General features: G+C 63.6%; 1 protein-coding gene across 2 annotated transcripts in view; it reads right to left on the reverse strand.

Annotated features, from left to right (window-relative positions):
* Window positions 1–17,161: 17,161 nt before the first annotated feature.
* Window positions 17,162–23,486, reverse strand: part of TBC1D16 (TBC1 domain family member 16) — a 71,336-nt gene continuing 65,011 nt past the window's right edge. For both annotated transcript variants that reach the window (XM_042966602.1, XM_042966601.1), the window contains exons 9-12: window positions 23,286–23,472; window positions 21,321–21,500; window positions 18,600–18,746; window positions 17,162–17,412 (exon numbers count right to left, since the gene is read on the reverse strand). In XM_042966602.1, the coding sequence (XP_042822536.1) occupies window positions 17,164–17,412; window positions 18,600–18,746; window positions 21,321–21,500; window positions 23,286–23,472 (763 nt within the window). In that variant the 3' untranslated portion in view covers window positions 17,162–17,163. The remainder of the gene's footprint in view (window positions 17,413–18,599; window positions 18,747–21,320; window positions 21,501–23,285; window positions 23,473–23,486) is intronic.

A 23,486-nucleotide genomic window follows, 5' to 3' on the forward strand; every position in this document is an offset into this window, starting at 1 on the left:
AGGCCTTGGAACCTGATCTCCTTCCCTGTTCCGGCCACTGGGGCCCCCGCCAAGTCCTAAATGTGCAGTGACTGCTGAACATTCTAAGAAGAGCCTCCTGGGGTTTTCTCGGGAGCCCGGGCGAGGCAGGAAGTCCCCTGGGCTAAGGGGACATTGGTGGCAGGTGGCATCCAGAGCTCTGGGCGGGGCCTTCTCGCGGGGGGCCCAGGCGGGTGAACCGGAGGCAGGAGCCGGAGGCCCAGTCCAGGGACTCAGGCCGGTGGCCGGCACCCACACGTGGACCGAGGGCTCCCCCGGCCGGCAGGGCTCCTCCCTTGCCCTATTTACAGACCTTGAGCTCTGGGGAGCCCGCGTGCCCAGGGTTGCAGGGCTGCACCGGCCAGGGGGCTGGGCCCGTCCTGCCCGCTGTCTCGGGCCCACTCCCCACGGCAGCTTGCGGCCAGCCTGGGACCCTGTGTTACTTACTTCACGTTCAGATTAGCCCACATCAACCCTACCTGGCAGTTGAGTCTGGCTGGCTGGCCGCGGGGAGGAGGTGAAAATTATAAACCTATTTCATTTCTCCACAGCTGAAAACAAAACCAAGCAACCCTTAGTGTTTTGACAAATAACTACATATTTTTAGATCTAACCACTGCAGGTGACTGATGCAAAATCACGCCCTTGGGTTGCTGGAAGCTTCCCCGGGGGGTCTCGCAGGCTGCCTCTGAGCCCCCTTCCCTCCCTCCCCTGCCCCCTTCTCCCCACCCCCCAGCACCCTTCCGTGCTTCGAAACTCAAGGGTCACACTGTCACCTGAACAGACCAATCACAATGAGATCATTATAGTTCCAAGGCTACCAAAAAAAAAAGAGGTGTGTGTGGGGGTCCAGGAGTTTAGCCCCGCCCAGGAGTGCAGTACAATCAGCTATTGTTGTGTTAGAAGTTTCCCGGTGATAAGAAGGGAGTCTAGAAATGCCGCTTTCTGAACTGATTGCCGAACAGAATGGAAAGTTCAAGGTCGGGAGATAGCCAGGCACAGCGCTCAGGGAGCAGCCCTTCAGGCGCCCCCGGGGCCTCTGCCGGGCGTCAGGGCTGGCCAGCCCCTTGGCAGTGTCCTTCGTCCCTCGTGTCCACTGTCGCGGGGCACCTAGGAAGGGGGGCCTGGCTCAGCGCCCCCGCGCCTCCCCCCGCCGGGACCCGAGTTGGGCCCGTCTTTCCCAGGACACCCGCCCCTGAGCTGGCGTCCTTGAGTTGGCACTGGCGACCCGGGGGGCAGAAGGAAGGATGGGGGGGATTGTGGTGACTGGGTCCTGGTCAGAGCGACCCTCAGGGAGGTCCCGTAACCTCGCCGTGCCTCCGTTTCCTAATCTAGAAAATGGGGACAATAACAGCCTTCCCCTATGTGGCACCGGGAGGAGTCACCGCCAGTGGACGGCGGGGTCCCCACCACGTTTAGGGCCCAGGAAGCATTCACTGTACTCCAAGCCCCTCGCCGTACAAACCACCGCGGCCCAGAAACCCAGGGCTCCTTTATTCCAAACCCCTCCGTGGGGCTCCAGGGACGCCCCCTTCCCCTGCCACCGGCCTCCTGCCACCAAACTGAGACCAAACTGCCACAGTCACGGTGCTGTGGCCACAGCCAGGCTGAGCGACTTCAGCATGCTGCACACGCTCGCTGCCTCTGTTTGCTCATCCACGAAATGGTCCAGGGCCGGCCTGCCTGCAGGGCGCAGCGAGGGCTGGACAAGCGTGGGACAGGGAACGGGCCACCTTTGTGGTTCCCTGTCCCCGCCGTGGGGCAGGCCCGGACCTCCCCACCCTACAACCGTGGGCAAGGCCCAGAGACTGGGCCGTGTGCCACGGGGAGCTTGTGGGCGCCGCTCCGCGGGGGGCCGGCTAGGGCAGGGCGAGCCTCCCTGCACGCCGTGGGAGGCCGACAGCATGACGTGGCCGCAGTCTCGGGACCTCCAACGGGCCAGACACATGGGACACGCCTTCTGTGTTACTTCATGCTGTTCATTTAATTCCCGAAGCGAGCGTTGGAGGTGGGTACTGTATCTGCGTTGTTCAGGTGAGCGCAGTGAGGCTCAGAGAGGCCCAGCGACTCGGCCAAGGTCACACAGCGAGGGGGAGGCCTGGATGGGAGCAGAACGGGCCACAGTGCTCAGAGGGCAGAGAGCAGGGACAGTGTCCTCCCACCCCTCCCGGAGCAGAAAACCTCCCGTCTGCGCCGTGCACCCGGCGGTGACCCGCAGAGCCGGGCGAGGGGCTCTGGGAGCTCATCTTATCAGCCCCATCGGCCCTGGTCGTAGCCTCTTTTATGGTCTGTGTACTCTGACGTGCGTCCGAGCGGCCAGTGACGTCTTTCATTCCGACAACGTTTGCTGACCGCCAGGGAGGGGCCCTTGTTTGTTAATTTACTCTCCAGCAAACACCATGACGCTGTGGCGGGCCAGGCTCGGCCCTGGGCGTGGGGCCAGGGGCCGTGGCCGTGGCCGTGGCCGGTCCCGGCGGAGGGCCGGGGTGAGGTGGGCGTGGGCCGAGCAGCCGGCTCTGGGAGGCAGAGCCGGACTGGCCGCACTCGGGTTCCGAGAGACCCCGTGACGTGGCCACGTGCCCACGGCTGAAGAATGTAGGAATTCAGGACTCAGATGCCAGCCAAGCTGTGGGCACATCCCCGATCAGAGTCCGCATTAGGGGAGTCCCGTGCTGCCTCAAGATGAGCCTGCTCCGAGAACCCCATGGGGTATGGCCTCGGTGCCGGTGCCCCCCGTCTTTCTCTGCACCGTTCGCAGAAACCTGGCTGGAGCCGCAGGGCGGGGTGTGGGGTCACAGAGGAGAAGAGGAGGGGACCATTCCCGTTGGGGGTGTGCAGTGACAGCTGGGCCGGGCCTTCAGGCCCGGCTGGCTTCTGCTGAGCGCAGGTGAGGGCCTCTCAGGGCCCCCTGGCTTCGCCCCCCTCGTCCAGCTCTGATCCGGGAGGGAGCCCGGCATGGCAAGGTGGAAGGGGTGGGGCGGGCAGGGCAGGTCTGACAGGTCTGGCCTGGGGGCTGCTGGGGACTCTCCAGGACTGGCTCTTCTGTTGTAAGAGGTGTGAGGCATTCTGGCCACACCAGCTCAGCACCTTAGAAAAACAGCAGGTCCGTGTATCGGCCAGGTTTCTAAGCTTGCAGATGCCGTTAGGTTCTACTTCTGCGGTTTCCAGGATATGAAAGCAAGGTGGGGGGAGGTGAGGGGAAGGGCCCCATGGGGCCCCCAAGTGCCCAACGCTCCTGCCAGGGCCTCCCCAGGGAGGAGCGTGGGTACCTCCCTGTGTCCCCCTGAACACCCCAGTGCTGGGTGCTGAAAGGCCTTCCCCAGGTACCTCTACGGCCTTGGAGGTCGGCCCGAGGGTGGGGTGGGAGACCAGGAAGGGGCAGGGAGGGTGCACCGGGCTTCAGCAGGTGCACCAAGGGAGGAGGGGGCTGGGTGTCTACTCTGAGGCTCCAGGGAGCTTCAGACGAACAGGTCCCACCCCATCTCCCTGCATATCTGGTAGGGGGCCAGGCACCCCGGGTTGCCCCCTTTTTAAAAATTGAAGTGTGGCTGACACACAATGTTACATGAGTTTCAGGTGTAGGACGCAGTGATGTGATAAGTCTGTATGTCATGCTGTGCTGGCCGTGAGCGTCCCCATCTGTCACCGTACGACGTTATTGCAATAGCATTGACTGTTTCCTTTGCAGACGCCCCCAGTTTTATGAGTTTTTAGCTTGTGAGGTTTATTTATTCATTTTGAGAGAGAGAGAGAGAGAGAGAGAGGAAGCGGGTGAGGGGCAGGGAGAGAGGACACACAGAATCCCAAGCAGGCTCCGCGCTGTCAGCTCAGAGCCCGACCTGGGGCTCCATCCCAAGACCGTGAGGTCATGATCTGAGCCGAAATCAAAGTTGAATGCTTAACCGACTGAGCCACCCAGGTGCCCCAATCCCAGTTTGTAAAAGTCTCCGGCTTTCCGGTCAGAACCCCGCAGAGCCACGTGACCCATCCACGGGCGTTCCCACCCTTCCTGTGTGCAGCCCTGAACTGGGCTCCCAGTACCTGGGATGTGGGACTCCTTTAAGGCAGGGGCGCAGGCCTCGCTTCTGACGGTGGGGACAGGTGATCCTGGCAGCCAGCCCCCGCCGCCTCCAGGATGCAGGATCAGGACCAGAAGCTGAGCCCTCCCTGCCGCCCGCAGAGCTAGTCAAGCTTCCTGTGTATTTCCGGGGTGATTCTTGTGGCGAACACCCGTCAGGCAGCCCGTGTCTCCCCTGTCCCGGCCCCACGCAGTGCCGCAGCGGACTCGACCGTGTCCTGAGAGGGCGGGGGCCCGGGGGCTCCGGGGGTTGGCCCTGTGTAGGGACGGTGAAGTGTGGGGTGTGGGGCCCGGGGGCCGCAAACCGCCTGCCCTGCTGGCTCCAAACCCGTGACCCTCTTCCTCGGGAAAGCTCTGTCCCCTGGGCCCGCCGGGCTCCCAGTGGGCCCCCCTCCCTTCCCCAAGGGGGACTCTGAGGTTGACGTCACCTCCTTGCACCCCAGAGCTGCCCCTTGGGGCCAGGCCCCTGCCTCCTCCCCCGCCCAGGATGCAGCCCAGTGATGCATCCACTTCTGGCTGTGTCCCTCTGCCCCCCACACTCCAAGTCCACGTGCAGGAGAGTCTGTGGTTTCCCGCCAGCCCGCTGGGCACGGAGCTCTGGGGGCTGGCTTCCGGGGCAGCTGCCGCCATCCTCCGTCTGGGTGGTCCGGAGGGTGGTCCCTGGCTCCTCCCTGCCTGGAGCTGGGGTCCCTGCGGAGGAAGCAGAGCCAGGGGGCGGCGGGGGAGGGCGGCTTCGGTCCTCCGGCTGGGGAGCACACTTCTGTGTGTGTGACAGAAGTGTCCCACACTGTCACAGACAAAGGGCTGCAGACAGGGAGACCTCACGACACCACTGTGCCCGTGGCCTGTCGCTCGCTCCCTGGGTGGGCACGAGGGAGGATCCAGGGCGAGAATGGGCGGCTCGGTTCGGAGTTAGCTAAACTGAGGCTCGAGATACTGTCTGGACGGCTCTCAAGGTGTCCCCTCCCTTGGGGAAGGACAGGCCAAAGCTCGTGGCCCTTGTCCAAGCATAGGGAAAGAAGAATCGTAAATACCCGCACACTGGTCCTGGCTCTGTTACCTATCGGCTGGGTGACTTTGGGCCAATTACTTAACCTCTCTGTTCCTCCCTCTATGAAATCGATGAAACCAGCACCGCCCCCATCTGGCTGCTGTGAGTACTGAGTGCCATGATGGATGGAAAGGTGCGAATGGCGGGGGTCCTGGTATTCACCAGCCCACCCCCCTGGGCCCTCTGGGTTCTGTGTGCCCCGCCCAAAAGATTCTGCCGGCAGGTGGTGAGTTCCCCATCATGGGGAGTATTCCAGATGACAGGATGTGGCCGGAGTGGGGCTAGAGGAACTACCCACCCTCTCGTCCCGGCCTCCCCAAGGAAGGCTCCTCACGGCCAGTGGACAGGTCAGCAGCGCCCCACCCTCGCAGGTGGTTTTCTTGCAGACAGTGTCCGGGGCCGTGGGGACCAGACGGAGAGGCCTATTTGCTCCGGACACAGAAGAAAGGGGCTGTTGTCTGGGGCCAGGAGCCGAGGTGCCCGCCTGTCAAGGGCTGGGGGCCGGGGCCCGAGTGAGGGTAGGGCCGGGCGGCTGGAGGGAGGCGCCCAGGAGGGTCCACGGCTGCCCTGCGCCCCGCTCCTCCCGCTCCGGCAGGACCGAGCCGGGTCGACCAAGGCCAAAGAGCACCATCAGCTCACGTGAGGGACGCCCCAAAATCTTGACTTCAAGAGAAAAGGGGCCCGGGAGCCCTGAGTCCCGGTGACAAGGGTTACGGCCGAGTGGGCCAGGCTCTGGGGCCACGGCTGGGGCCCGGCTCTGGACCGGGATAGGACTTTCCGAGGTGAGTGTGGGCAGCTCTGGGCTGCAGAGGAGGTCAGGCCTGTGGCATTCCTGAGAGGCCTCACCCGGGCCCTCAGAGAACTCCGGACATCAGGGAGCTCTTCTCAGGCCTGAGGTTCCCTCTTCTCTGCCTCTAGAGGAGGGCGGGGGGCGGGGGGCGTGGTGTGTATGTTTGGGTTTTGCAAAGAGAGCGTCAGCTGGGCACAGACAGAGACCAAGGGGCACGGGCCGAGCGGGCTGAGATTCAGGCGCCAGGACCCTGGGGAACGAGGTGCCCTAGCCTCAGCCTGGCTCCCGGGGGTGGCGCCCGGGAGGGATGCCGGGGCTGAACCCCCGGCGGGGGTGCTCAGAGGGCACCGGGGCCAGGCACCCGCCCTGCCAGAGACCGGGTCTGCCCTGTGCTCTCCTGCCCTTGGCGGGTGGGCTGGGGGCCGGTCAGCGGGCAGAACTCTCCAGCACGTGTGGCACTGACGACGGGCATCCCGCTTCTTCCTTTCCAGGCCCACGCCCTCCGGGGGGCTCAGCGTGTTTTCTTCTCCGGGCCCCTGGGTTTCACTGCGAGCGATTCTTTGGCGAGGCGGCCAGCTTGCACAGTGTCCTTTTAATTAGATTCTCCCAAGTTCCCTCTGTCACCGGGTTATTAATATTTATCTGGAGCACACCTGATATGATTAGATCAGTGGGCCTGGGGGGGTGGGGGGGGGATGGGGGCCACCTCTCCTTCCCCCCTTCCCCTCCCGCCTCTTCCCATCCCCCGTCCCTCGCGTCCCCTCCGCTCCCTGAGTCCCCTCCCTCCGGGGGCTCCCCAGCTCCTGTCCCGTGGGCCCCCTCCCTCGGCGCCCCTCCCTGCCCCACTGCATCCGCGTGCAGGCCCGGCTGGCGTAGGCGGGGATCCCCACGCAGAGAAAAGGCCCGCTGGGTGTGAAATCAAAAGAAACAGCAACAAAGCCCCTTCTGCGGAAAATGTGACGGAGCTGGATGGTTCGGCCCTCTTCCCGGTGGAATGGGTATTGGTGGATTATTTTTGAGGCCGAGCGGCCCCACTGTGCCCACACGTGCCTCCTCTGCCCTGGGCCCCGGTGGGGTTTGCAGCGCGGGGACCCCGGCTCTCGAGGCCTGGAGTGGGTGCAGGGCTCCCGGAGGCCGGTGGGCCGAGGCAGGGATGTGAGCGCCCGTCCGCCCGCCCTCCTCCCTCCCACGAGGGCAGTACCTGGCTTTGCAGAGACGCGACCGTGTTGCTGAATCCCACAGCCAGGTCTGGGCCTGGATTCATCAGGACAGCCGAGGGGCCCCATTCAGAGCTGGCCGGGGGTGGGAGGGGCTTTGGAACCTGCTTTCTAGAAAAGCGAACACCCTGTCGGCGTCCCAGTCCTGTCTGGCCCCCCGCAGTCTCTACGGTGCCTGTCCGTGGCTGGGGCTATGGAAGCCACGGGGGTCTGTGGGACTCTTTCTGGAGGGGTGTCCCTTCTAACGGACACCGTCATCAAGTAGATCGTGGGGGCCCAGGAGCCACTCTTATAAGTAGATCTTGGTGTCCCAAGTGGGTTTCAGGCACGCGATGTGGGTGGGGGCCTGTGCAGGGAACCAATGACTGAGTTTCAGACTAGAAACCCCCCCACCGTTTCTGGGGCCCTGGGACCTCTTTGGGGCTGTCCTGGGGGCTGCAGTCTGGCCCAGTGATCCTACTGGTGAGGTTCTTAAATCTGCAGAATCCCTCATGGGGGAGGCTCGGGGCTCGGGGAGGGGAGAGGGAAGCTGCCACCAAGAAGTGAGGGGGACCCAGTCCAGCCTCGCTGAGCCGTCCTGCCCGCAGGCACCTGAAGATACCCCCCGGGGGGGGGGCCTCTTTCTACCTGCACTAACCTGAGGCCGGTCTGTGGGTCTCACCCCTGAAAGGCCCCACCCCCGTCTGTAGCAGCGACGTGCGCGTCCCGGGCCAAATGCAGAAGGAGCTCATTTCTCGGTCTCAACCCCTTGCAACGCAAAGTCTGCCTCCCCCGGACATACCTCCGGCCGGGACACCTCCCACCCCCTCCCCGCCACCCTGCTCCAGGCTGGCCAGCTCTGTGACCTGCAGGTTCACTCCTGTATATCTGCCTGGGTCAGGTGGTCACGCGACCCAGCTGAGCTGTCAGACCAAGAAGTAGGGGGAATGTTCCAAGTTAATCGTTTCAGGGGCACCTGGGTGGCTCAGTCACCTGAGTGCACGACACTTGATTTCTGCTCAGGTCATGATCTCAGGGATGTGGGATCAAGCCTTGGGTCTCCGTGCTGAGTGTGGAGCCTGCTTCAGATTTTTTCTCTCCCTCTCTCTCTGCCCCCTTCCCCTGCTCACTCACATGCTCTCTTTCTCTCTCTCTAAAATAAAAAATAGGGGTGTCTGGGTGGCTCAGTCAGTTAAGAGGCTGACTTCAGCTCAGGTCATAATGTCACAGTTCATGGGTTTGAGTCCCTCGTCAGGCTCTGTGCTGACAGCTTGGAGCCTGGAGCCTGCTTCCGATTCTGTGTCTCCCTCTCTCTCTGTCCCTCCCCTGCTCGTACCCTCTCTCTCTCTCTTTCAAAAATAAAGAAACATTAAAAAATTAAATATATATATGTATAAATTAATTAGTTAATCATCTCACAGAACCTGGGGATTTATCAGAAAATTGAGGGGATGCACGGGCTCTGAAAGTGCAACCCACCCTGCTATTCGGGTAGGTGGGTGGGATTCTCCCAGGGGGCACCTGCCCAGAGGCCTGGGGTCACTGGCACTTGTTTTCCTAGGTGGGCAGAACAGAGATGGGTCAGATGCCTGGAAACTGCCCCACCGTGGGGGGCGGGGGGGATGGAGGGGTGTCATCACAGGTAACCCCATCTCTCACCTGCCCCGCAATCTCTTCTCCTGCATGGGGGGGAAGGGGCACCAAGGGGGCAGCCACTCCAGAGTGGCTCTTCTGATGCCCGGCCCCCTGGTAGCACCTCTCGTGACCCCTAACGCCTTTGCCCGGAAAAGTGCAGAACAGCTAACAGGCATTCACTTCACTAATTCGTACACCCGTGAGAACATCTATTATCCTGCAGCCTTTACTTTGAACAGGGCGCTCTCCTTCGACCTTTTGAAGTCTGGAGAGGTCACTTGGGGTATCCCTCTCAGGATTTTCTACCTGTCTCCCTGTAGCTGGTGCCCAGACACTGACCACCGTTCTCCAGTGAGCCTGGTCCAAAGCTCTGACCTCCTGCCCCAGGATTTCCCGGCCCGTGCTCACTGCTGTGCTTTGCTGTTAGATTTTACTTATTATTTTTTTAAGTTTATTTATTTTGAGACAGAGAACACGAGCAGGAAAGGGGCAGAGAGACAGGAGGAGAGACAGAATCCCAAGCAGGCTCCACACTGTCAGCACAGAGCCTGGACTCGGGGCTTGAGCCCACGAACCATGAGATCGTGACCCGAGCAGAAACCGAGAGTCAGACGCTTAACCGACTGAACCACTCAGGAGCCCCTGCTGTTGGATTTAAAGCTGCCAGACCATTGCTCACTCATCAACTTGTAGCCACTAGGACCCTCCGTGTCTTTTTCTGTTGTGCTTTGTCACAGCGAGGAATCCACGAACTCCATCAGTAAACTTCATGTCTGGTCCTTGTTGAAGGGTTCCACTTTGTTGCTCATATTACTTGGGGGGGGGTGTGTGTGGAACCTGCTTCTGTCCCCTGAGGGGCTGCTGTCCCCAGACCACGGCCCTCTACCTCTGCTGCAGCGTCCTAAGTCCAGCATCCAAATATCGACTTAGAAAATCATTAAGGCATTCTCTGCAACGATTCAAGATATAAAGTGCCCTCTTTTGTTCAGTGTCAAATCGCTGATGAAAGAGCCGGGCGGCATCTGACCCGTCACAGCAGATGTATCATCATGCACGGAGACTGGCCTATTTTCAAGCCACTCTGTCTAAATTACAGAACACGCCCCCGGAGCCCAGAGATCTGGGCTCTCTCCTGTGACGCAGGGGGAAGGTGGGGGAGGGAGCGGATGAAGAGTGGGTTTCCGGGCTGTCCCAAACATGAGTGTGGCCCCCGAGGCCACCGGGGGGTGTCCTCGCGTCTGCAGAGGGTATGAGCCTGGCCGGGCAGGCCTGGGCCCCCCCACGGGGCTGTGAGGAGGTGGACAGGCTTGGGGACATGTGCCCACAGGCGAGGCTCACATGCACGTCCTTCAGTGGCGAGGTCACTCGTGCGGTCGATGACGCATAAGGACAACCGTGCTCTGTCCTCCCTGCACTTCTCCTCACAAGCCTGCGGCCCCTTCACCGCCAGATTTATGCTGGGCGGTGGGAAAGGCCTGTGGCCAGCCTGGGGGGCGTCCGTCCTGAAGGCCAGTGCTCCCAGAGGTGAGGCTGGCGGGGGGGGGGGGGTCTCCCGCTCCGTGTGTGGAGGGGACACCGGTCTGGAGGCTTCCCCTCCCTGGGACGGGATGGGGGCAGAGGCGCCAGGGTGCCAGCTCCAGTGCCTCGGCCGCAGAGAGGAGCCAGGCCTCACAGGCTCGGACACAGGGTGACGCAGTGTCGGCCAAGGGCCAGGAGTAGAAAGCCCCCTGCTTATCCGGCACGAGACCCCTCCCATCCCTGCTCTCCAAACGTCCTCAGGTGGGTGGGCGGGGAAGGAGAGACACCAGTAACAACTGAACTTGAACTGGGTCCACGGGGCTCCTGGCGGGATTCAACCTGACGGAGGAAAGGGACTCGGCTCTGGAGTGTCACAGCCGGGGAGGGGGGCGGCGTGGGGGGCAGGGAGGCCGCTCAGACTCAGGGCGTTTCAGGTCTGCCCTGTGGGCCCCAGGGGCGTGCACCTGTGAGGGGCCCAGCTCGGCTCACCGGAGGCCTTGGGGGGTAAATGCATGCCTGTCCCAGAAACCCCAGCCCTGGAGCAGGTCCCCAGGGCAAGGACACTGGGCCTCCCGACAGGACGCTCCCTTGCTTTGAAGTGAACAAGGCCCCTTGCGTCACCCCTCTCGTCGCCAGCAGAGGTGGAAACACTGAGGGGCGCAGACGGCCTGTCCGTTAGGCAGCAGACGGGGCCCCCAGGACGGCAGGAAGGCCGAGGGCTGGGCCCTTCCGGGGCCGCCCCCTGAAGAATTGGGCTCACCTGGTTGGCATGTCCCTGTGGCCGTCCCTGTGGCCATGACTACAAGGCTGTCATTCAGGGGAAGACGAGAGCAGCACAAACATCCTGCTGTGTGCATCCTGGTTGGCCCAGACCCAGGGAGCCAGCCGCCCAGCTGGTCCTTCCGGGTGGGGCCGGGGACAGTCCTCGCCCCAAGGTGGGGGTTCGGAGTGGGCCGCATCCCCTGCAGGGCTGAGCTGCAGGGGCGGGACCATCCCTCCCTGAGGACGAGCTGCCCCTGGGCTCCCGGCCCCATCTCTGCCTGCACTTGGCCATCCCCGGGCTTCAGATCCCGGGCTGGGGCTGGGGAAGCAGCACCCCCATCTGCCGAGGGGACAAAGGTTTCTCGAAGCGGAGCCACCCGCCATGAGCGCCACCACCTGTGTCTCTGCCCCTCCTGGGCCTGTGGCACCTGCCAGCCTCAAGCCAGCCTCAGGCAGGGGCACCCCCTGGCATGCAGAGAAGGGCTCAGGAGGCTGTTAGAGGTCTCAGCCGAGGCCAGGTGGTGGAGGGTGACACGGACCCTGCACACACGAGACGCCCAGCGGCGTAGACAGTCAGGAGCTTTACTCTCGCCCTCCCTGCGCCCCTGGTAGGCACACACACAAAACAGCGGAAAACCAGCTCGAAATGCAGAGGCACTGCCGCCGGGGCCGGGGAGCCCATCGCCCCACCACCGTGCTCCAGGAGAGCCAGGAACAGCCCCCAGCCCCCCTCCCGCGGCCCCTGGGGCCTCGCCCTGCATGCAGTGGGGCTCCGAGGGGCTCGAGGTGGGAGAAGCTGATGCCTGAATTCTTTCAACGCCCCGCCCCCCCGACCCCACCCCCTGCCCTCCACAACAAGGTCAAATTCACCTTGTTGGCCTCCTTTAAAAAGTTCTCAGATGAAGACTCCAGCTTTTCCTGAAATTGGAGCCCTGGCAGCTGAGTGTCAATAAAACACCGTGTGTGCTTCGAGGCACTGGGGCCGGTCTCGGGGCACCCGGCTGTGGGGGTTCCCAGGCCTTCCCCGGCCTTTCCTTCCGTCAGCTCCCACGGACCCCTCCAAGACGGAGGCGGGACCGCCCTTGCCCCCCGCCCTCCTGCCCCCACTCCCCTCTGTTCGTCCCTTCCCCTCCCCCATCACGGAATGGCCCAGAAGCATCTGCTGGCCTTCCTTGCTGTTCCGTGCAGGCCCTCTTTGCCCAGCACCAGAACCTGCCACGATTCTGCCCGGCGAACCCCAGCGGACCTTCCGGAGGTGCCAAACGGCCTACGTTTGTCGTCAATATGATTTTATTTACTTTGCAGGGGAATCCATGAGAGCCGGAAGCACGGTTGGGGCCACGGCGACCCCGGGGGTCACGGTGACCAGTCCCGCGCCTGGGGCAGGGCTGGGCTGGCAGGCGATCGTATTTACAAACAAGACAGAACAAAACAAAACACAAAGAATTGCTCACCGTGGACAACAGTAATCTGTTGGAAAGGATGGATATTTCATCGGGTTTTCCCTTAAACAGCAGACCCCTGCCCGCCAACGAGAGATGCTGGAGAGAAGACGGCCAGGTGGCTTGATCTCTCTTTGCGTCTGAAACGTTATGTTCCCTCCTAGAGATTCAGCGAGATGTGTCTAGAGGGCCAGATGCCCACCGGCTGCGTGTCCCTCTGCCCTGCTCCCTGGAGGCCCAGGGGTGCCCCTCCCCTGGTCCCGCAGCCCTGACCCAGGAGGCCAGAGTCCCAGTGAGGGGGGGTTCCCAGCGGAGGGGGTGAGACCTCACGTCCACGTACCACATCCCTGCTGAAGAGCCTTGCACGCCCACGCAGATAGGCTTCTCGCAGGGTCGCTGAGGTTATGGTTCATGGCTGATTTTTCTTGGGGGCAGGAGTGGGGTGGCATGGGGTGAATTTTACAGAAGAGGCACAGAGAGGTTTCCCGTCGGCCGGGTACACGCAGCAAGGTGGGCATATGAGAGGTTTGGGGTTTGCTGACTCCCAAAGCAGGCAGAGCTCTGGAGTGGGGGATGGGTTGTGGCTCTTGGGCAAGGCTGCTGAAGGCCGGGGTCAGTGGTCTCTTCCCTGAGTAGCGGGTGAGGCCCCTGGGGCTTGGCAGATCACCCTTAGCATAGCTTTTACATGGAGAGGCCCCGAGGCCAGCGGCGAGGCGGGTTGGGTGGGTGCCATCATCCCTATTCTACAGATGGGGAAAATGAGGCTCAGAGAGGCAACACCGCTCACCCCCTACGGGGAGCCCTGGCCTCAGGCTTCACGACTTTGGAGGAAGTGAACTGGCAAGTCCCTCTGAGCTAGGAATGTCCCGACACAATGTTCTCACTCCGAGGGACAGCCTCGTCGCCTGGCTTAGACACACAGGGCTAATCGGATCCTGGGCTGTCTGGTTCCCTCGAGTCTCTGGGGATGTGGTAGGTCCAGCTTGAGGGGTCCCTCCCTGGGCCGTAGGCCACCTCCTCTGGCCCAGTCCGTGCCCCCGCACGAGTGGTTCTTCCTGGGCGAACGCCTTTCCCTTCCTCCCACTCAGGGCACACAGACTGGAAGAGGCTTCCTTCTCTTTGCCGGGTGAACCCAGGGGTCCCTGACACCCCGCAGCCTCTCTGCAGGGGCGGAGAGGCCAGGCGGAGGATCGAGGCTTCCGCAGGGGCAGGGCAGTGCCACGAGCAGATTCCCATCACCTTGAGGACAGCCACGCTCCAAGCGACTTCTCCCAAACAAGGAAGGGCCAAGAGAGCTCAGAGGCACCTCACAGAAAACGAGGCAAAACCCACAGAGCATCACCTCCACCACGATGGTCCCCAGTATCTGCCAGCCACCGCCACTTAGCCCGGGAGAAGCGTCCGTTTCAGGACCAGAAGCTTCCTCCCGTCTGGCCGCCCACCCCACACGGGGCTTCCGGAAGGGCTCTCGTGGACAGACTCGGAAGGACACGCGCTTTAGGTCCTGGACTTGAAAACCTCCGTGCTGCCTGACACGCGGCCCATCAGGACACCGTGCTGCTGATGGCACCCAGACCGAGGCCGCCCATGGAGCCGGGCCGCCCCTTCTGGACCGCACGGCCCCCTCCCCTGAGCAGGTGGTTGGGGGGGCCCCTCCTCATGCCGTCTGTTCCCCCCACACCGACCGGCTCAGGGACACCAATTCCCAGAACTCGTGAGTTCGAGTCTTCCTGGCTGGGACTTGGGTCGGAGCCTTCTGGAACAGCAGAACCAGGCCCCAACCGCACCAGCCTGGGCGTCCCCCGCCCCCACCCCCCCCCGCCGTCCCTTCTTCCCCGGGGCTGGCTAGCCCCTGCCTTGCTGCCCCGTCCACGCCTTCCATGCCAGCACATGCGCATCAGAGGCTCCCTCTCTTCCCAGGGGTCCCGACAACGTCGTGTCGCGTCAGCACAGCCGTTAGCGGTGGGGAAATTAAGTATGCGCGCGCACGCACACCAGCCAATAACATTAAGTGTCATTTAAAAAAATGGGTTAAATAAGCGGCATCACGGAGGATGGCCGTGGCGGGCTGATTATCCCATATTTGCACGTTTTGGAGGTGGGAAGGCTACAAGTCTAATGACGGAATTATCACCCTAATGCCTTTTGCTGGCTGGGAATAATCCCGGGGCAACAGCTGCCGCGGGGTTTTTGGCTGGTTTCCTCTAATTGCATCCAGATTAAGGGAGCCCTGCGAGGCCCTTCCCAGCCCTCCAGCGCAGCCTGCCCTCCAGGAGCCCGCACATCCAGGTCTCCGGCTTCCGAGACCGGCTGCTCTGAGAGGCGAAGGTCTCACCGGGGCCCCGCGGCGCACAGGGGTGTGAGGCGGGGGCGGCGAGGGTGGGCGGCACTTGGAAGGGGTCTTGGGGAGCCGCGGGAGCCGGGAGATGCAGCATGAATGCTTTGCAGCCAGGACCCTCCAAAGTGAGGGATTCCCTGGACACCCCCCCACCACACACACACACACACACACACACACACACAGACGCACACACATACACAGCAGCCCAAAGGCACAAGGTGTCTCAGTAAAATGCACGGATGCTATCCTGCTAGACGGTGAGCCTAGAAGCACGCTCTTTCCCCTTGGGCATCTCCTGCCTTTACAGGGGAAGCCATGCCCCTGACAGGAGGGCTCCCAAACAGGGTCATTTGGACCAAGACTTCCTGGAGGTGGTGGCAGACTGTATGGTTTGTCACCCTCTGAATTCCCAGCCCCTTGCCGTCCCTGCGTGGCTCCTCTCGCTAAAGGGGAGGGTCCGGCTCCCCACCCCTGGGTGCTGACTCCGGCCATGTGACTTGCCCCGGCAATGGGATGACAGCAGGTGTGGCCTCCCCCAAGGCTGGGGAAGGTGCCCGTGCATTTCCGCTTCTGCACTTCTGCCTTGAGCGGAGCTAGCTCGCAGGGGGCGGTGGGGGATTCGAGAGACACGGCGCAGTGCCAGGTGTGACCTGTCCACCTGGGTGTCACCATCCCGAGCACACCCAGCCAAGACCAGAAGCGCCCAGCCTAAACCGCTGACCCTCAGGCCGCATGCGAGACCGCCAGGCTTGGGGCTCATTTGTTACGCAGCACCGCCGTGGCGACGGATAACGGATGCTCCTGTTTGTGTGGATGTGGTTTCTACGGCAGGATCGGTACAGCGCCTGCTTAGCTAAAGCCTTTTCCAAAGCAGACCGGGGGCCGGCACAGAAAGGCACCCCCCTCTTCCCAGAGGCAGAGCAGGTGAGAAGTCCACCCCCATCCAGCCTGGACCCTGCTGCTGGGCTGAAAACAGCCAGCACCCCAGGATCTGCGGGCCGGGGTGGGGGTTCCAGGAGGGTCTCCCCAGAAGGCTCTGGGACAGGAGCCCTGGGAACTTGGAGATGCCAGTGTTGGCCGCCTTGCCTGCGAGAGGACTTGGGCTCACGGGGGACTGAGAAGTTTGGAGGGAGGGGGCCGGCAACTTCCTCTCTTCTGTGGATACACATCTTTTTCACGTGGCCCCAGCAGCACTGTTTGCTCTCCAGGGAGGAGAGCTGAGAGCGGGAGGAAGCCTTAGTTGGGGCCGTGTCTCCATGATGACCCCTTCGAGGGTGTGCGGGAGGGTTCCCGCCTCCACGATCCCAACGGTTCAAGAAGCGGCCTCCTTGTGCCAACGGCTGGCTGGATGCTCTTCGGCTGGCTGGGAACTCTGCCATACCCTCCCCCCCGTCCACCGCTAGATCCCGGCAGGGGCGACGGTGTCCTGAGTGCCGGCTACACTGCTGCGGTCACTGCTGCGCCCGACCACCTGCGAAGCTGACTTACGGAAGGCCCAGGCTGTGGGCAGGCCCGGGGGCACGCGGGAATCTTTCTAGTTCTTTCGGGTGCCTTTGTCTCGGTTGGTTACTTAACGCACCACCACTCCCCTCAGACGTTGCCCATCCTGCCTGCACACACGGCCCCCGGCTGCTCGCTGTGTTCGGTGAGGTGGACCTTAGCCAATGTCGATGATGCTCACGTAGAGCCGCCTCCACTACGGGAGGCGAGCCCGACAGCTCCCGACAGCTCGAGGCTCGGGCTGTTTCGAAAACATTTACACGGACACAAAGCCCCGAGCTTCTCACACCCTCCACCGCTCCCACGTCTCTCTACTCTGAAATCACCGGGCTTTCGTTTTTGTTTTGTTTCGTTTTTGCAGACATCTTCCTATAAGCCGTGAAGCTGTGCAAAGCAACACTGGCCTGCTCAGAAAATGGGGCCCGATGACGACGTGTGTCCAGCGTGCAGGGATGTCTCGGGCCGGGCCGGGCCCCCATTCTGTTCTGCATTCCCTATGCTGCTGGCTGAACAGGCCTTCTGGTCCTTCCTCATCGCCCGGCACTGTCTCTGGTCACTGATGGTGCCGGGGGAGCCTCCGGGGCAGACGGAGACCCAGCCCGCCTGCATCGGCGGGGGAACCGCCGTGTGCTGTGGTCCCACTGCTTCGGGAGGTGACTTTTCTCTGGGCAGCTGGCGGGGCTTAACTTCTGTCACTTCGAGGCTCTGCTGATGTCATTAACACGAAAAGGTCCCCTTCCTGTTGCCACAAGTCTCTTCTTCCTCGTGTTTCCACCGGCCCATCCCCACCCCCTCCCACGTGCCCAGGACCTGCGGGCGCGGGCAGTCCGCCCTATCTGCGGAAACCGAAGCCGTCTCGAGGCATCTTGGGGCCCTTCTTGCCTTCTCTGGGGGGCCTGGGCGAAGGCGTCTCCACCGTGCCCCCATAGGGGCAGCTCTCCCAGCCGGGGTGGTGGCCCGTGCACTCCACGGCGGGTATGTAGCCGCTGTCCCACATGCCGGTCCCGCACGTCTTACACAGGTCGTGCAGGCTGCAGGGGATGCGGGGCAGGAGGCGGAACTGGTGCAGCAGACTCCTGGCCTGCGGAGAGAGGACAGGACACACGCAGTGGGCGGGGCTGCCGCCCCGGGCAAGGAGGCTGGGGGGGGGGGGGTGGCCTTCACCTGAAGGGGGAGCAGGGACAGGGCGACCCCTCTGACTCAGCCCCCAACCGTGGTGCCCGGGGGCCCCGTCTGCCCCACGGCTGCCCCGTGCAGCCTCGGCAGGGTCTGTCTCCCCTGTGGCTGCGGCGCCGACCCCCGGGTCCCTCCTTGCTGCTTTTGAGGCCCGCTGCCAAGCTCACACAACCAGCATCGCCAGCAGGAGCTGGGAAGTGCGGAGTGGCAAAGCTCACCGTCTTCCCCCTTCGTTCCCCACTCTCCCAAAGCCGCCTTCTCCGCATCCTGGCTCTGGGCGGTGAGTTCGTGAGTGAGGTGCCCCAAAGGGCGGACCCCGTCTATCAACCCCGGGAATCTGTTCAGTCCACGCAGCGAGGGGCAGGCTCTAGTATCCGGGCGTGAGGGCCAGCCCCGTGCAGCCCAACCGGGCTTCCCAGCCTTGGCAGGGAGCACCCCCGAAGGATGCGTGGGGGCGGGGCCTTCCTTCGGGGTGGGGGCTGAGCGGAGGGGGTCTGCATGGGAGGCGGGGCCTTGGCAGGCAGGGCTCCACCACCAGCGCGTGGGGGCGGGGCCTTCGTTCGGGGTGGGGGCTGAGCAGAGGGGATCTGCATGGGGGGGCGGGGCCTTGGCAGGCAGGGCTCCACCACCAGCGCGTGGGGGCGGGGCCTTCGTTCGTTCGGGGTGGGGGCTGAGTGGAGGGAGTCGGCGTGGGGGGCGGGGCTCTGCCTATGGGGGCGGGGCCTTGACAGGGAGCATCGCGCTCCAACCAGCGCTTCGGGGCAGGGCCTTCATTGGGGGGGCGGGGCCTTGGCAGTGAGAGCCCCAGGGAGCACGTAGGAGCGGGGTCTGTATTCCAGGGGGGCTGAGTGGGGTTCAGGGTTGACGGGTGGGCGGGGCCCTGCCGGGGAGAGCCCCCGGGGACCCCCATACGGGAGCGTGTGCGGTTAGGGCTGAATTCGAGGGGGGTGGAGCCTGTGGGGGGGCGGGGCCTTTGCGTGCAGTCCTGGCCTGTGTCGGGGGGATGCTGAGTGAGAGTTGGGGCTTGGTGCATGGGCGGGGCTTCGCAAGCCTGCTGGGTGGGGCCACGTGGGGGGGCAAGCACACGCTCACCTTCCTGAGAACCAGCTCCCCGTTCATGTGCATGGCCAGGTTTCCAAAGTGCAGGAGCATCTGGTCGGTGGCCAGCTGCTGCTCAATGACGTCATCCCCGTAAATGGCCACGATGGCCACGCAGATGAAAAGGTGGAAGTAATCCGTCTGAGGGGGAGGAGAGTAGGGTTCAGCCAAGGCCCCAGGTGGAGGCTGAGTGCAGAGGTGTGGCTCGAGGCTGTCTGGGTTCACGTGGCCCCGGGGAAGCCGCAAGCCTCTTTTGTCCTCAGTTTCCCCACCTGCACATGGGCCAGTGTCAGCACCACACCCAAGGGCTGCAGTGACGGGACAAGGGGATGGGGGCGTGTGCTCCCCACAGGCTGCTGCTGTGTTTGTGGGGAGCCCTCTGGACGCACTCGGTCACAGGAGGCAAAGAACGCGCTCCCTCTGAAGTCTGGCCTGGGCTCATTCCGGTCTATTCACAAAGGTGCGTGTCTCAGGCTGCGTCAGAATACGCTCCGGTGGGCAGTGGGGCACGCCAGCAAGAGAGAATTTTCTGGCGGCCACCCACTGGTCAGTGTCTTCCTGCCTCCAGGCTGAACATCCCAACTTCTGCCCCAGAGATGACCCCTAAGTTTCCTGCTAAGAAATCGAGAAGATCCTCACGGAGAGGAGCACCACAGCTTCCTGACGGCCCCCGGGGAGTGCTACGATGATCCTGCTGTCTTTCGCGGACTCTGCAAGGACTCCTCCGAGGATCCTGCTGTCCTCCTTGGAGACCGCCTCCCACCACTGCCCGGCAACGCCAGGCACGCGGCAGGAAGCCGGCACCCGGGGGGCTTGCACTTGACTGGGGTGCATTCTGTGTGCTCTCCCCCCTCCCCCGGACGCTTTGAGAGCGCCCCGCCTCTGACTCCACCTCGATCCCAAGGGCAGAGGAAGAGGAAGCAGCAGCAGGAAGCCCGTGTTTAGTCTCCCAGCGTCGACCCGCCAGCCAGACGGAACAGCTAGACTGGGCCGGGCGGAGCCCACAATTCCGGCAGAGCTAACAGCCAGCGCCCGGCCTGCTCCGGACAGACCGTCCCCCAGGCTGCCTGGCCCCTGCCTTTGAACTAATCCGAAATGGACTCGCTTGGTCTCAGAACGTTCCTTCTGCAGCTATGTGAGCTCCGGCTGGGGTGGGAGACAGCGGAGTTCCAGGAAGGGGGTGTCCAGCTCCTCTGAGAAGGAAAGGTCGGGAGGACGAGGCAAGGCATGTCTTAAATAGGGCCGGGCAGCAGGACAGAGCTAAGTTCATTCTCAGGACAAGGCCTGGGGCAGCCTAGCCCCCTTGCCCCACGCTAATAGAAAATGGATAGAATAAAGCCTTTCTCTCTCAGGGGTCGCTTCAAAGGAGCCTCCCCCCACCGTGGCGCTCACTCTTGACAAGCATACCCCCACTACCATTATGGGACCACCTCCACGCCCCCGGGGCCAATGTCATCAAGACACTAGGCCAACGCGGACGTAAACTTGTTTAGTGAACTTCAGGCAAGGTGGCAGCCACCAGAGATGTCCACGTGGGCTTCTCCCGTGGTTTTCACGAGATTTTGTGCAACTCGGGGTGTAGCTAGAGCACAGCGATGAAAATCACCCTGCGAAGTGGCTGTGGCTGTAGGGCAACACTCGAGTTCACTCGTGACGTCAGCCTAAACGTGACGTCACGAGGGCGGCCAATTCGCTCCTGGGAAAGCACACGATGAAGCCTTGCGAAGCGGACACGGTTTACAGAAACGACGTGATCCAACGTCTTGGACCCTCCGTGCCAGTGGTTCCCTTGATGAATGCAGAGAGTTCGCCCCGAACGTACCCGCCTAGCACGCCGCTCCAGGCGGGCAGCAGTCAGACCAGGGCGGGGGCGCGAGAGCGGGCGGAGGGCACGGGTGGGCGAGTACATGGACGGCCTGGGGCACCAGCCGTGTGTCTCTGGACTCGCTGCCCCCAGACATGCTCCTCCAGCAACATCAGGAAGGCCGGGGCACGCTGGGGCACGTGTCTGCGGGCCGGTGGGGCTCCCATGTACCTGCAAGGCCTGTGTGACAGGAGCAGCCGGGCTGACAGTGAGAACAGAGCCGGCTCCTGCAGAAGGGATCCCGGCCACCTCCCGGAAGCGTCAATACTATTTTTTTTTTAAAGACTGATGGATTCCAAGAGACTTGCACATCCTTTAACGTCGCGGCTTGTTGCTAATTTGGGCGTTAACGCCCTGTGACAGGGCCACAGGCTCTCGGGGGCTTTGCAGAAGAGGTGCTGATAACAGTGAAAATGTGCAGAGGGACGGTGGGGCCTCCAGAGGGGCTGCTGGGGACGCAGGGTCTCGGGCTCTCTCCCGGATCCGTCCTGAGCGAGGAAGGAGGGCGGGGCGGGCCCGGGGGGCCTGGCAGGTGGCACAGGCGTCCTGGGCCACAGGCGGCCTGCTCACCCTGTGATGCCGTCCTTCACACTGAGTGGCTGTGGCAGCAGGGAGCTCGGCCCCAGAAGGTGGCAATGGGCCCAGCGAGCGGGCAGCCGCGTCTATCTCGGTTTGGGGAGGCGAGCTGCAGGTCTGAAGCCAGCCCCGCGGGGCCAGCCGGCAGCTGCGAGCGCGGGGCTGACGTGTGGGTTCCGGGGGCAGGGGCCGCAGAGGAGGGGGCCCTCCAGCAGGCGCGGGCCCCCGCCCTCTTTGCGGGGTGCGGACGCTGACCGGCGCCCGCGCTGGCTTACCTGATAGTGGGCCCAGCAGGCCTCCCAGATCCGCAGGGCCTCGGCCTCGGGGAACTCGCGCTTGAAACACAGCAGCAGCCAGCGGTGGCAAAAGAGCATCTGTAGGCCGTCCTCGCCCAGCGACACCAGGTGCTGGTAGAAGCGCAGGTGGGTCAGTCGCAGCAGCTCCCGCAGGTAGAGCTGGGGGCGGGGCCGGGACCGGTGAGGCCGCGGGCGCCACGCGAGGCGCCCGCTCCCACGGGGGCCCTTCCTCCGGCCCCCCCACCCCCACCCAAGCAGCGCGTATGCCGAGCGCCCGGCTTCCGACGGCGGCCCGTGCCTGCACCCGCTCACTTTAATCTGCTGCTGGAATCGGCTAGTTTAGCCCAGACTTCCGATCACTTGGGGGCGTGGCCCTGGCAGGGCCAGGCAGAGCAAGGTGCCCGGCTGCGGTGGGAGGCTCCGCCGGGCCACAGCTGCCACACGGGGCTGTTTCTGACACCCCTCCTCCCGGGAAGGCGAGCAGATGATGTGTGGGCCCCGCCCCGCGCCAGCCCAACCACCTCCCCCTCCGAGACCCATCATCTTCCAGAGCTGACTTGGAGCAGGGAGGGGGCGTTTCTGAACCCCAGGGCACTCGATTGCTGCGCTTGAGGTCACCACCCGGTGACGTGGGACAACATGGAGGCTGACTCCAGCGCCATTAGAAAATCATCTCCGGCAGATAATGAGTCACGGGGCCATGTGCTGCGTGAGCCCGTCTGGGGCGAATCGTGTCAGACCCCGTAATTGTCTCCCCAGGTGCCGTGGAAACTGACATCACAGAGCCGATGCAGAGAGAGGGCAGCGGGGGCAGGGGGACCTGGGGCAGGGCTCCGTGGCTCACAGGCCCCTCCCATGCCAGCAGCCCACCCTCCCACTCAAGACGGCCGCTGGGGTGGTCCTGGCCCTCGTAGGGGCTGCTGCTGACCGGCCAGTTTCTGCACGCTCCGGCTCGCCACAGGGTCAAGACCGACAATGCGGCCTGCCCCTCCCAGCCGGACGTCCCCACCCCCCCACCCAGGCACCCCTCACCCTCCCAGCCCTGCCTCCCGGATCCTGGTCCCCCTCCCCCCACCCGTCTGCGGGTCCCCAGCTGTGCCCTGCTCCCATTCAGTCAGTCCTTGGCCCTGGCATTCGAGCCCATCCACTCAGCTCCTCCCTCATTGTACGGGACATATCCGGTCCCACAAGACCGGCCGCACGGTGTCAGTGCCCGAACCTGTGCTCAGCCGAGTCTGGGCAGGTCCCGAGTGCTGCAGGGTTGGCCTGATCTGCCTGCATCACTTCCCATCTCCGCCAGCTCCTAGGCCGGGGCTGTCTCTGGGACAGGGGAGCTGAGACCACAACCCGGTGCCCTCCACCTGGCACTCAGCGGGTGACTGGAACACACAGCTGCCTGGTCTGTGCGGGGGGGGGGGGGGGGCAGGAGGAGGGGGCGAGCCGGCTGGGTGCTGCAGGGTAGGCCTGCGGCCTCGGATGGGGTGTGGCGACTGCCCAGGGGGCCTCAGGAGCCTCTCGTTCCTGCCCACTCAGGCGTCCTGCCGGCTTCGGACTGTGTAGGGAGCAGCCCGGATGCACCCGAGGACCCATTCTGGAAGCACAGGGCCAGGTGTGATGGGCCTCCCTTTCCTCACTCCACCAGGGAGCCTGGGCTGGGATGCCACCTGCAGGGAGGCGGGAGGCCACCAGGGGAGGGGCCTCGATGCACAGCCCAGCCTGCAGGGGGCATGGGGTGGGGGTGGCAGCCCGCATCGCGGGACTCCAGCATAGCGTGTGTTCCTCCCAGGGAGCCGGCCGGGGCTAAGCCCCCAGGCCCCGTAGGCAATGCCCACCCTGGCTTTTCTGCTTCCTGACCCACAGCAGCCACGCCACGCGTGGCCACGGAGACCCGGCGGGAGGTGTGCTCTCTCCCGGCACACTGTGACCCTCGGCCCCAAGCCTCACCAGCTGTTTCTCCATATCCTCGTCCCGAGGAGAGCTGACGAAGATCGTGTTCTGCATCAAACCCACAAAGCACCAGAAGGTGTCTGACTCATCCAGGACCTCGGCCAGGATGGGCGCCACCAGGTCTGACATGCCCTGGGAGTAGCCGATGGCGGGGTTGTAGACCGCGTAGTTCAGCAGGATCCTCCTGGCGACACAGTG

Source organism: Panthera tigris, chromosome E1, assembly GCF_018350195.1.
Source record: "Panthera tigris isolate Pti1 chromosome E1, P.tigris_Pti1_mat1.1, whole genome shotgun sequence".
Lineage (NCBI taxonomy): Eukaryota > Metazoa > Chordata > Mammalia > Carnivora > Felidae > Panthera > Panthera tigris.